This window comes from Aspergillus fijiensis (assembly GCF_003184825.1).
Source record: "Aspergillus fijiensis CBS 313.89 unplaced genomic scaffold BO72scaffold_51, whole genome shotgun sequence".
NCBI lineage: Eukaryota > Fungi > Ascomycota > Eurotiomycetes > Eurotiales > Aspergillaceae > Aspergillus > Aspergillus fijiensis.
In genome coordinates, this window is record NW_024469027.1 from 271,110 (window position 1) to 284,959 (window position 13,850).

At 50.2% G+C, this 13,850-nt stretch overlaps 2 protein-coding genes across 2 annotated transcripts; one reads left to right on the forward strand and one right to left on the reverse strand.

Annotated features, from left to right (window-relative positions):
- Positions 1–1,055: 1,055 nt before the first annotated feature.
- Positions 1,056–2,377, forward strand: BO72DRAFT_517099 (uncharacterized protein; the record flags this gene model as incomplete). The annotated part of the gene is made up of 5 exons (XM_040949619.1): positions 1,056–1,274; positions 1,372–1,419; positions 1,572–1,690; positions 1,744–1,804; positions 1,871–2,377. Coding segments are annotated over 5 exons (873 nt in total), but the record flags the coding sequence as incomplete, so codon positions are not given.
- A 3,730-nt stretch (positions 2,378–6,107) lies between these two features.
- BO72DRAFT_214521 (putative ABC multidrug transporter) lies at positions 6,108–10,975 on the reverse strand. The gene is made up of 3 exons (XM_040939707.1): positions 10,946–10,975; positions 7,676–10,895; positions 6,108–7,610 (listed from the first exon to the last, which is right to left on the reverse strand). The coding sequence occupies exons 2-3, from the start codon at positions 10,786–10,788 to the stop codon at positions 6,191–6,193; spliced, it is 4,533 nt and encodes a 1,510-aa protein (XP_040798268.1). The 5' UTR covers positions 10,789–10,895; positions 10,946–10,975; the 3' UTR covers positions 6,108–6,190.
- Between the last annotated feature and the right edge of the window lie 2,875 nt (positions 10,976–13,850).

The following is a 13,850-nucleotide window of genomic DNA, read 5'->3' on the forward strand; positions in this document are numbered from 1 at the left end:
TTTAGGAAGTAAGTATGAAGAGCTCAAGCTGATCCTCTATACCGAGTGGAAAGTCCGCTGGGATCACTTCAAGGAACCCCGCTTTCGAGTGAAATCTGAGCTCGGCTGTTTATGTTGTGGGGACAAGATGTCTTCGAAGTGACCTAAAGATAAGATGCGATTGATTAAATCTACCGTGCCATATTGTCGGTACAAGCACGTGGCTGCGGGCACGTGGTCCTTGAGTCTAGTCACTATCAAAGCCCTCATTGATGAAAGCTATATGTAAGCACAACAAGAATCTTTCTTTACTTGTGCAGTACCTTGAGTAACAGCCATTTTCATTTTGATATCAAAAGTAACTTTGGAATCTCTTAGATGAACCCATAATCAGAAAGTGATGTGGCAATGCTTCGTATTCCTTTAACAGGTTTAAGATCGTCAAACAAACAGAAGAATATCCTTAAGATGGATTCACATTAAAGGTCACTTGCATGACTATTGGATGATCCTTACCTACCTGTTTTTCTTATCACTATTACTATCAAGTATCTACCTTTCTTCCTTATGCTGGGGAACAGGCGCTGTCTACTTTCTGATATCAGCCAGCCAGCCAGCCAGTTAGTTCTCTGTCTTGTTGTGTTTTCCCTTTGTTGCCTACACCCTCTGCAAACTCTCTACCTTCATTGTACAGACGTGGGGCATTTTGCACTATGATGATTTCTGATGAAGATATCTACACCTACAATTACACCTGACCGTTAAACATACGCGAAATTCCTCAAGACTTGACCTGCTTCTCTTCTTTGGTTTGAACCACTAGGAACTCTCACTCGTTGCTCTGGAATCCAGACAGACATTCTGCACTTCTTTAAGTTGTTTCAATTGTTGGGCTGCTAGTTCCATAAGCTGGCACTGAAGCTGTCACTCACACTAAGTGCACCATTGAATTGTCAGATACTGGATGCTACAAGCTGGCGCAACACCCTTTCGTGTGATTCTTCTCTTGCCCCATCCTCATCTCTGTCTCCTTCCATCTGGTTCACGTCTGTCTTTGCACAGCAGTCTCCTTATCTCTCGACAACTGCTACATAGCTGAGCGGACTTATGCCTTTTTGATCCACTCTTCCCACCGAGTTACAAGCTGTTTCAATTCAGCTATTTTACTCCACACAGCCCCTTTTTACCCTTCTAACACGTCAGCCTCCCCAATGCAATCACCAGAGCCTCGCAAGAAACCACAGGCCCGTCCCTGGAGCGACTCCGAAAAGCTACGCCTGGTGGAGCTGCGAACGGTAGAGAAAGACGTACCGTGGGCAGTTTTTCAGAAGGTACCATCGCTCATCCTCGAATTTACAATCTAGTCACTGACGCGTTCTCTGACATTGTTAGAAATACTTTCCGGATCGAAGCCTTGCTGCAATTCAAGGGGCTTATTCTGTAAGTATACTACATGTTTATTTATATGCCTTCAGGTTCTCATTCTAACTTTGAAAGAACTATTGTCGAGGCGAAAAGGAATCCAAAAAGATGGTATTTATCAACACTCAGACATCGGATTTTCCTTACTAACATGATCTCGCTGTCTCTAGCCTGCTGAAGGTAATCAAGGCCCGACTCCCAGCAAGGGTAGAAAGCGTTCCGTTGCTAGCTCAGGAACACCCGAGAGCTTTGCTGAACCCAAAAAGACGAAGACAATCTGTGGCTTTGAGTAAGGAATCATCTTCTGAAGGGTCCATCGCAACAATACTGACAGCACAGCAGTGATGACTCAGAAGACGAACCCTCCAACCAGCTGTTTGTGGAAGAGAACACATTCGTGAAGGTAGGCATGGGGATTCGGCTATCTAGTCCCACTTTGGATGCTAATATTCTTTCGAATTATCATTAGGCCCAAGCTGCTGAAAGATGTGATACTCGAAAGGCGCCAAAAGCTGTCACTGTCGATGTGGCAAAGATTGATAAACCCTCTTGCAACATCACCGAGCTACCAGAAGGAATGCAGTTTTTTGAGAAGATTATCAATGAGTACAAGTCATTGCAGCAAACCCTGGTACAGATGGAGAGCAAGCTGAAGGAGAGCGAGGATGAGCTGAAAAGTCTGAAAATGAGCACCATGACTGATAAATGCCAGTTTGAGGTGGCCAAAGCCGACTTGCAAGAAGAGATGGATCTCCTCAAGGCCGAACTCCTCCAGGTAAAGTCCGAGAAGGTCGAGATGAAGCCGGCTACGAGCAATGAAGGTTGCCAGCGTTGTACCGAGCTCGAAGAACAGCTCGACCACCTCTTTACGACCTTTCGCCCTGCTCCGAAGTAGGCTTTTAAGCACACCGTGGCTCATTGAGGAAGATTCTGAGCACTTTGGTTTTGTTTCCTTTTTTTCCTTCTCGTTCATGATCTCATTGGTATCGTTGGGATTTCCTCGAAATCTCTGACTTCGCCGACCTTAATCTACCTTTTGTGTTTTTCATTTTGCTTTTGTTTCTTCAAAGTGCCTGGATGCAGGTATGATCTATTCTTTAGTCTCATCACCTTCTTTCTCTTGTGATATTCGGAGTCGTGAAATGTGGATTAAGAACGAAGTTAGTGGAAGAATGTTAATTACGAAAGATCATAAGATCAGCCTCAGGAGCTCCTATGTAATAATTTTAGGATTGAGATAACAAGTAGTTGAACGGGCAGTCAGATGAGACCATAAGGTGAATGAATGTGGATGGCGACAGCAGGGAATATTTGGCTCGTTTGTCTGTGTTCCCAGTGTTTCTGGTTACCTGCTACTTCACTTCTCCTCACTCTCCTCCTCTCACTCTTTCTTTCATCTAACACCTTTCTCCCCTGCAACCTCCTGCCCCTCCTCTCTTGTCACTCTACTTCTTCTTACTATACCTGATCGAGGCTTTTATTACTCCGGTTCCCACTTTCAAATCCTCAACGATTCTCCCTCCAGCACCAAGGTTAGTTCACTTTCTGCACACAAATCTCGAGAGGTTGGGAAGTGTACTTTATTACAAGATACTTTTCTTGCAAATAAGCTACACCAGATCACTTCAGAAGACTCGAGGTCTCATCCCCAGGTTTCCAGTCTCACTTCAGGCAACTGAAGGATCGTTCTACACGTACCCCCCTTCAACAGGCTTAGTCTTTCTTTGAGGATATCCGAGTGACTGATGATATGTGTGCTCCACAGTTCTCTTTTCCCTAGCAACAGCTCGGTTGCATAGAAAAGATGGACAATTGGAATAGCGCGGAGTGGAACGAAGACGGTCGTGACACTGGTTAGTGACCTTACCCATTCCAAGACTTCCCACCCACACACCTCTGGGTCACCGCGTTCTCCAGTCCTTTCAGATATACTGCAGGTCAGTTACAAGATAACAGCTAACGTAATACTAGGTTATGGCAATGACGAAAATGCCAGACCTGGTGATTTCAACTCTGCTCCTTACGCTGGCAATGACTATGACCGCGCGTCTGCTGCCGACGGACAGGACGATAACAGATGTCGCAAGTAAGTGCTCACCTTACTGCTAGAGGAACACTACCGGATGGCTAACTCTGATTCTCACAGCTGTGGGGCCGATGACCACTTCGCCCGCATGTGTCCTGAGCCTAAAAAGTCTATGGGTGCCTGCTTCAACTGCGGCGAGGAAGGGTAAGTCTAGAAAATGGAACACATATTAATTTTCGCTGGTTAACGTGATACAAAATAGACACTCGAAGGCCGACTGCACTAAGCCCCGTGTCTTTAAGGGTACCTGTCGTGTCTGCAACCAGGAAGGACATCCTGCTGCCAAGTGTCCTGAAAGACCTGCTGATGTTTGTAAAAACTGCAAGATGGAAGGTATGGCGAAGCAGAATCCTCTGACGTCAAGCAACACACTGATCTAATATTTCGAGAAAGGTCATCGTGCCCTCGATTGCAAGGAGAATCGCAAGTTCGATTTGAATGATGTCCCTGACATGCCCCCCGAGGACGCCTGGAACCTTCTACAGAAGGCCAGCGATGAGAAAGACCTGGAAGATTTTCGCACCGTAAGACACAACTTTCAACAACATTCTACCTGCTTATCATTCCTGAGCATTCGGCTTGTCATCGCTTCATACTGATCCAGACTAGGGCATCAAGATCTTCTCGAAGGCAGTTCCTGAGGCCACTTTCGTCGATATCGAGAAGAAAATGCGTGAGGAAAACCTCAAGTTCTACATCATCGCGCTGGTTCGTACAGCCCCTGGCCTTGTCTACCCAATTCCATATCAAATCTGTATTGACTGGACGACACAGGAAAGGGAAGCGAACAGTTGTATCAGCTTCATCAATCTCCAAGGCAAGCTAGACTGTACATACGTGGTTGGATACTTCTTCAGCCCCAAGCCACAGCGTGCGCATCTTAGAGAGCGTTGGCCATCTAGCGACGACGAGAATCTTGAGCGCCTCGAGGATGCTGGTTTGCCTTACGATCGTCAGGTCCCCAAGTGCGGCAATTGCGGTGGTAAGTTGACTCACACCATCATGGGACAACCACTAACCTGCTCAAGAAATGGGCCATACTGCCCGTGGCTGCACGCAGGAACGAGCCGAGATTGAGCGTGTCGAAGTGAAATGCGTCAACTGCAGTGCTGTCGGTCATCGCGCTCGCGACTGCACTGAGCCTCGTCGTGACAAGTTTGCCTGTCGTAACTGCGGGTATGTGGTCAGCCCTAGATCTTCAGAATTTGAGGCAACTGACATCTGCAAGTTCTCCTGAGCACAAAGCTGCTGAATGTCCCAATCCTCGCTCAGCGGAGGGTGTGGAGTGCAAGCGTTGCAACGAAGGTAAACCACACGGCTCATCTTTCCATCTAGTCGCAATTCTAACAAGCTTAGTCGGACATTTCGCAAAGGACTGCCCTCAGAAACCTGAGCCCAGGACCTGTCGCAACTGCGGGTGAGCATTACCCTTAATAGCTTCTCCGCTTAAGTGAACTGATATCAATTGCACAGATCCGAGGACCATATTGCGCGCGACTGCGACAAACCCCGTGATGTATCTACCGTCACCTGCCGTAACTGTGATGAGGGTATGTTTATCACGCTATTTCACATAGCACGATAGCTAACACCAGGACTCAGTTGGTCACTTTAGTCGTGACTGTACTAAGAAGCGCGATTACTCACGAGTCCAATGCCGCAACTGTGGAGAGAGTAAGTCTCCCTCCTTCTAAAGCTCTTGATACAGATCAATAATTACCTCACTCTTTTTCCAACCAGTGGGCCACACTATCAGACGTTGCCCGAAGGCCCCAGCCGAAGAGTCGTTTGAGGAACCCACCGACAAAAATGACTCAACCGAGCCCGAAGCTTGGATCTCTGGAGCTGGTGACAATGAAGATGCGCCCGCTTTTGAGGAGGAAAACAATGACGAATGGAATAATGATGGTGGTGGTGGTGGTGGTGGTGGTGGCGCAGCTTGGTAATGTCGAGGCTCTCAGAGCTTTGCAGTAGCTTGCGAAGGGAGAATGACAAGCTGTTCGTCTACGACGATGTTCGATGTTTCATCATGCAGTGATAATACGTTCGGTTTTCCAAGAGAACGGGTGTCTAGATCTGGTTAATGAGCAATTTACTACTCGGTCGACCTCGGGTTTGACACCTGATCTTGAGGACTTCTGATGATATCATCTATCGTTGTATGTGCATGTTTTCTCTCAGAGATAACAGTGTATTTTCAGACAACTCATTCCAAAAAATCAAGAACCAAGAGAAAAGGCAAGGTCAATCTAGACTTCGGGTTTGTGTTCGGAACGGAGGAACCACCTTTTGTCCTCCAATGGATGGACGAGAGGAGGATCTATTTGTTTCGAATGGCCCGTGGTGTTTTTTGACGTTGAAGCATTTCTATGCCCTTTATATCCATCCTCGTCCTCATTTTGAGATAGTTTATCCTTATAGGATAGCCATTGTAGTAGTAAAAATTGGAGAATGGTAAGTCTAATTGTAATCTAGATATATGGGAGACTAATTACATAGTTATAATGTTAACCCGATCTATACAGAACAGATTCTAAATGTCCATGTGGGAAATCGTGGATACAGAAAAAGTAGATAACAGGCTCGTCTATGGCTATAGTGTGCAGTGAAATGCCAAGAAAATGAAACCGAGTTCAATTAGGGAGAGAGAAACAGCAGGCAAAGAAGGAGGAGTGATAGGCCATCCCAACTGGAGTCACTCACTCACTCCTTCTTCCCCTTCTTCAGCGAGGCGAGGCTCCACTTCTTGACGCGGAAGGCATAATACAAGAACACGGCCGCGGCGATATCCACGACGATGTAGACCCAGAAGATGCCGAAGTTGCGCCAGCGCTGGCTGTAGAAGATGTTCACACCCGCCAGATACTGGTCGGCGACGGACATGGAGCAGTACTCGCAGCTGGCGGTGGCGTTCGGGTTCTTCAGGTACCCAACGGCGGTCTGGAGGTAGTCGCTCAGGTAGTCGCCGCAGGTCTGGCCGGCGGGGGGGTTGAAGATGGACAGCTCGGTGCTGCTGCACTGGACGGGGCGGCCGTGCAGCTGGGTGGCGGTGACGCCGCCGACCCAATACGTGAAGGGGGAGACGCGGTACATGAAGATCCAGAAGCCCGGGAGGGCGGAGGGGGACTGCATGACGCCGTTGAAGGTGAGGGCCATGGAGAAGAGAAGGGTGACGATGGCGCCGGCGGTCTCGGCGTCGGGCAGGGCGGCGATGCACAGGATGGCGAAGGTGCTGGCGTAGATGAAGAACTGGATGCAGAAGAGCAAGACCAGCCCCTGGCGCGACGAGGCCTGCACCCCATCGACAGCGTAGTAGTAGCACGCGTACACCAGGATGCCCATGACGATCTGGTAGGGGATCTCGACGATGATGCTGGCGACCATGAACGCCTTCCACGAGTAGGTCTTGCTGGGCCGCTCCCGCACCTCGTACAGCGACCGCTGGATGATGAACATCGGGATGATCTGCTGGACCAGCGACGAGAAGATCGCGCACAGCATGAACACCGAGAAGATCGCGTCCTGCAGCCCCTGCGTCGAGCTGTCCGCGTGGAAGAAGCTGAACCCGATGAACAGGCCCGAGCAGATCCCCAGCATCATCTTGGCGACAATGTACATCGGCGTGCGCCAGTATTGCTGGAACACCCGCCGCATCACGATCGGCAGCTGCTTCGTCAACGGCATGGCAAATTCCGCGTGCTCCCGCGGATCCTCCTCGGAAGCGTGCGGTGGTCCCTGGCTGCTGTTGGCGGCATGGATCCGGTTGAGTTCCTGCTGCACGGCGGCGGCTTCCGGGCTTCGTTTCCACACCTCGAACCAATCCTCCCCGTGTTTGTTGCTGACCGCGTTGACGATCTCGAGCATGTATTCGGCCGGGTTTTCCTCATCGTCGCAGCGCCGCGGCGCGCCGTTGGCTTCGAAGTAGTCCAGGAGCGTCCGGGAATTCTCGCCGATCGGGCCGAAGTATACGGTTTTGCCGCCGCGGGCGAGGAATAGGAGCTGGTCGAATTGTTGGAATAGGATAGCGCTGGGTTGGTGGATCGTGCAGAGAATCGCTTGGCCGGCGTCGGCGAGTTTGCGCAGGAAGCTGCAGATAGCCCAGGAACTCTGGGAGTCTAGACCACTATAGATGAATAGTTAGATATGTGCTTAAGCTTAAAAGCTAGGGGTAGCTGAATGAGGCCTTACCTGGTTGGCTCGTCCAAGAACAGCAGGAGCTTCGGTTTGGCGGCCAATTCCACTCCGATGGTCAACAGCTTGCGTTGCTCGACGTTAAGACCTTCGCCGAGGACACCAACGACAGCTTCAGCGAACTCCTCCATGTTCAGCATCTTGATGACCTCTTCGACATAGGCATATTTCTCCTCGATCGGTACCGAGTCCGGCTGTCGGAGCATAGCACTGAATCTTAAGCTCTCGCGGACCGTCGCGGTCTCGAGGTGCAGATCTTGTTGCTGAACATAACCGGTCTTTCGAGGGAAGCTCGAATCCAGGGGACGACCACTGACGAACATGTCGCCCGTGATGACACCCATGGTCGTGCGGTGAGCCAACACATCGAGAAGAGTGGTTTTGCCGGCACCACTGACTCCCATCAGCGCTGTCAGGGTTCCTGGCTTGACCCAGCCGGCCACGTGGTCGAGCAGTCGACGCGGTTCTCCCTTGATCTCGATATCGTAGACGATGTTGTTCCATGTGAAAACGTCCCGCTGAGGTGGGATGGAGAAGGCTCCACTCTGTTGCTTGTCGTTCGCATTGTCCTGCGCTGAAGTAGCGGCAGGCTTGCCAGATTCCTCATCAACGCTAGCCCCTTGTTCCTGCTTCAGGTGAGCAGGCTCGTGTCCCCGCCGGAACAGCAAAACCTCGGCCGTGCTGGTGGCGGATGAGTTGAGTTCGGTGGCGAGAAAGTAAATGGCCAGGAAACCGATGAGGAATGCGATCAAGATGCCGAAGTTCCTCCAAACGTGACTGTACGTATACCTGTATGAAGCCCAAATGAAGTCGTCGCCGCTGACAGTCCGACGACCGGCAACAGCTCCAGTCGCGGAGCATACGAAAGAGTCGCCTTCGAGGTTCGGGTAGGAGGGGACAAACGCAGAACAGGCAAACTCGCGTCCGTGGAACTCGTTGGCAACCAGAATTTCGAACGCGTAGTAGATCGGGTTGATGTAGTGGATCCATCCAAACCAGGGATGCATTTTGGGCACTGGAACCACGAAGCCTGTGTAGATGACCAAGGCAAGAATCAAAATACCGGCCAAGGTCATGGCTTGGGAGACAGTTTTGGTGATCGCAGCCATAGTCCGGAATACAGCGCTCATCACAAACATGATGATGAAGTTGATGAGGAAGTATATGAAGAACTGCGATGGCTCTCTGCGCAGATTACTCAGAAAGTACAGAATAATGTTGAAAACCACCGCTAGAAGGAACTTGACCGGTATGTCGCTCAAGACACCGGCAATGGCTTCCGTGGCTGGGTGATAGAAGGCAAAGGACGCGTGTTTCTCCACAATCGGACGCTGAGAGTACAGACTGTTGATTTCTGTCATGGCCGTAAGAGCGTTCAGGAGCACCGCATAGAAGAGTACTGCACCCCTGGAGAAAAATCCCGCAGTAGACACAGGGGAGCCGTAGAAGACTGAACCAATAATCAAAGCCAGGATACAGTTTCCGACCACGGTTGTCACTGTCGATGTCCGCTCGTTCCAAACCCGCTGGTAGGCCCGAATAGTGTTGAGTTTGATTTGCATAGGTACGCTAAGAAGATATGGCGAAGCTGCCCGCGTATGATTGGCCTGTTCTTGACGCTTCTGCTGCTGCAATTCTAGCAACTTTTCATGCGAGCGGGACGAAACATGCTGTTGATGAGCAGCCATCTCTTTTTGAAGTTCCTGATACTCAGGTGACTGACGCCAATATGTTTCGAACTCTTGAGGTGTACGCGGTACTCGGGCCTCCATACCAGGAATTGGCTGCCGTTCCACCGGATTCGTAACGGAGGTCAGGAAGTCACCGGTTGTTTGGCGTGGAGGACAGAACCAGCCCTGACGCTCAAAGAAAGCTTTTGCCTTGGCGGCCGATCCGTAGTAGATTTGATGTCCCTCGTAGAGTAGCACAGTCTTGTCGAAGAGATCATAGATCGCTTGGCTGGCTTGATAGGCAGCGACCGCATGCAATGACGATCCTAGATCGGCCGACAGTCGTAGAGCTTGCACAAACTTCAGAGCCGTCGCTGAATCTAGACCACGAGTTGAGTTATCCCACGCAGCGATGGGGGCTCCCGAAACTGCCATTTCTGCAATGCTGACACGCTTTCGCTCACCACCCGATACACCACGGACGTGGTCGCTTCCCACCTTGGTGTTGTACGTATGGCTTAAGCCAAATACCGCCATGACCACCTTCGTCATCATCGTTGCATACTCTTTCCGGGACATGCCCTGGAGACGCTTTGAGGGTGTCCGAACAGATGCTGCGAATTCCAGTGTCTGTCCCACGGTCAGGTGCGGGAAGTGTTTGTCTCCTTCCTGGTTGTAGAGAACTTCACCCTTGAATTCCTTAATCATGGTCTTCTGGGGAATACCACTGTAGTGGATCACTGATGCGGGATCCAGGTCCAGTCCATTCAACTCGCCGCAGAGCGTCTTGAGGAATGTACTGCAGCCTGAACCAGGGCGGCCCAGCACGAGCAGCAACTCTCCACTCTCCAACACGCCATCAAACCCCCGTAGAATCTGCTTGGGTGTCTTGGGACCAAGATTGAAAGTTTCACGCGGCCTCAGGGGTGCTGTAAGCAGGTCCGACACAGTTTGCTGAAGTTGCAGTGCCGATCCAGTTCCTGATACTCGGAGGTTCTCGAAGTAGATGGCCGCTTCCTTTTGCTGGATTCCTCCCTCGTTCAGCAAGTGTGAGATCTTCCGCAGCCATTTGTATAGATCGAAGTCTTTGCTATCTGGATTGAGTGCCGGGTCGTTTGTGGGGATATTAGCTAGGGTGTTGACTCGAGCAATGCTGTGATCTGCGCTGACAAGTTTGGTGAGGTAGGCCTCGTCGTTCGGGTTCAGCGATGCACGGTGGGTATTTCTGGGTTGGTGGTGTTCGACCTCGGTTTCAGTAGTGGAGCTCGTGGAAGAGATGGAATGGGCGTGACCAGGATCGGCCTCTCTTCGTTCAGGCTGACCTGATGCAGATGCAGAGATGGAAGGTGCAGACCACGACTGTGTTTGTGAATCAAGGAAGCTTCTCCCATGGTTGTCGGCATGGAGCTCAGGCTCCAGTGGCACTTTTTCTGTTGACATGCTGAATTATAATGGTTCTACCATGTGGAATAGTAACGAGAGGCAGATTGTAGAGGAGGAAAGGTTTTAGATTTAAGAAGGATGAAACAGGCAGCCACAATCAATTGCTGTCGTACTGATTAGACCGAAGGATGCATCAATTATGCTAAACACCTACTATGCTTGATAAGCCATGTGGAACCGGTAGTTGAAACTTAGAGAACGTTCGGGATCTCCCCTGAATTCTAGCCGAAAGTCTATAGATATTGCAATCGCAGCCTGTCGTAAGGCATCGTTTCCAAATTCTCAACAGGATTGGGAGATTAGGCTTAGGGAGTCCAGAGAATGGGTCCCGGAAAAGCATATCGTTCGTCTCGTTGGCAGGTGGTGAATCTAATGAGATCACAAAGTGGGCCCGGATGGCGGAAGGCCTCACAACCGAGACCAGCTCAATCGGATCCCTCAGCTCCCGCCATGTTTTTCCCCAGTAGCAGGACGGCTGGGCCGCTGGACCCCCGGGACGTTGGACAACCGTTCAGATTCTGCTCCAGGAACCATGAAACACGGATCCGAAGCATGTCTGGGCTGCCACATTCTGATGATTAATCGGGAATGATCAACTTCAATCTCACCTAAGCGGAGTTGGCTGCCATTGTGTTCCGTCGCTTCGGGGAAAGTGTACGTCTGGGCTAAAGAACTGCACTTCATTGCATAGGACAAGAGATTGTCTGTCGTCAGGATAACGCGAGATAACGCGACCGGGACGTTGGGTTCCCACAATTCCGAGATGAGCAAATGCGTGCGTGAGCACGATAGCGGATCATCACTGATCGCGATAATCCAAGGCGGGATCGTCGACGCTATTTGGAAGGTCAAAGACTATCTAAATGAACTATAGTAGTCTAGCAGTATTCATGCCGGTGTATGTCGAAGGGAACCGAATCGCTGATTCTCGTAAGGGCCGTACGGTAAAGCGCCGTCCCGAGAGGGTGGAACTCGCTGGTGGAGGTCAATAAATCTTGGACCCCTGAATAATCTGCAGTCATCTGACCATAAGGTCCTTCTTTGTATGTCTGATGCTGCTATAATTGCACTGCAATTGTCCGCGCATTAGGCTGCCCAGAGTCGTGATGCCGGACATGGGATAGGAGACGTTGACGTCGAGGGCGGCAGAAGAGGTGCGTAGGACGGACATCACTGCCGGAAATGAGGAAAGGTCAGTCCAATTCATTCTTCCCAGTCATTGATGTAACCATCATGCCTACCTTAGATAGACTTCTTTGGCTATAAATGATAGTGATTCGTGGTATGGCCGGAGAAGAGGTGGTCCAAGGCTCGACCAAAAGGTTCCGGAACACTTCTCCAATACTTCCCCTCTTCCACGTCACCCTTACCTGCCTTCACCATGAGAGGGACAGTTTCTCTTCTTCAACAAGGATCCTCACCGTCCTGGCCCTGACAATCACATTTCTTTCAAGCACTCACAGCACCATGCCGGTGATCTTCAAGTTTGAGCCTATTCCAGGTCCAACCGCCGACTGGGAGGACACCGAATTATACGTCAGGGTAGCCAATATATTCTGTCTGATATGCGGGTATTGGAATCTCAAACCTCCGAACTTAGCCCACATAATCCCGCGCAAACATGGTAAATCCAAGAAAGCTGTCGGCTCGCACACGACGAAGCCGAACTGGGAAGACACGTTTCGGCTGAGTTAGTTTCTCCGGTAGATGCACCGGAAACCCTTTCTATGCGGAAACTGATTGAGTGGCATATGCATCCAGTCATCAACGATACAAAGCACCGTGGATGCTATATATCCTGTAGCCAGGCGTCTGAGATGTTCAAGGAGGACCCATTCCCGAGTTGCTTGAAAGCCTTACTCCAGATCATGAAGGAGTGTCTACCCAGGAAACCATGGAGGAATCGTGCGAATCGCCGGGGGCGACGGAGCCAGAGGCTGTGCTTCGGCTATGCGGTCCACTCTTGCTGTTGGGAACTACTCAAGACCCATCGCCTCAAGGCGATGGCTGAGACGGGCTTGGCTACTCTGGTGGCAGCCCTTCGGCGCCAATGGATGGTGTTTCGGATCTCGTACGATTCTGCGAAAAGTATAAAGTGCTTTCTTGCCTCTTGTTGCTCATTATTGCTGCTGGATCACTGATGTTTGATGGCTACGCGATAGATACCCCATCGAAAGCAGACCCTTTCTACACACCTTCTGTCTTTGACACGATCTATGCGGAAATCAACGAAGCCGAGTGGTATAGAAAACAGGCAGCAGACAAGGCAACGAATACACGGCATGCACTCCAGCATGTAGATCAGACTGGTCTCCGTGCTCTTCCGTTTGAGCTAGTCTACATGATCGCTGAATACCTTCCGTCACAAGAGGCCAGAAGTCTCGAGACGATTTTAGATGTTCGCCTTGGCATCTTATTTTGGCGTCCTAAAATTTCGCTTGACCTGTTCTATGAGGTGAAGGCTGTCACAAGAAGGGACATCCATTGGGGTCGTTTGTTCAGCAAGCTGCAAGACCTTGAGAAATCCGATGCCTTAGTATTACGTCGAAGAATACTAGGATGCTTAGATGAGCACCTGGATAAGATCGAGTTAGACAGGCAGCACGCGAAGCAAACTGGAATTTAGCTAGATGATAATGTCTTTCATGTTGGTATGGTCCATAGTACAAGTCGGCCCCAGAAAAGGTTTTCCAATTCATTGCCTTGAATTTCCTTGTCAACCTACCGAACAATGGTAGCGAAAAAGCTAGAGTACAGAGCCTGCAAGTATATAGCAAGGTAGCAAGGTCTAGCAATTATCACTGCTGGTTTTCCGAGCTTGCCATGCACAATTGGAGACATGGAAAGAGGTGCGCGAGCTGGAACCATCGGCTAAACCAAATCTATCCTCGGACGTCGAGGCCTCTGCATTCCCGAAGCAACACACCTACCATGAAATTCGATCCTCATCTGACTATCAGACATTGCAGACGAGTATGTACAAAATCTCTTTCTCTTCTCTGGGGATAACATCTTATACATATTTGTCGCCAGGAGAACAATATTCCAAGCAGATTCGT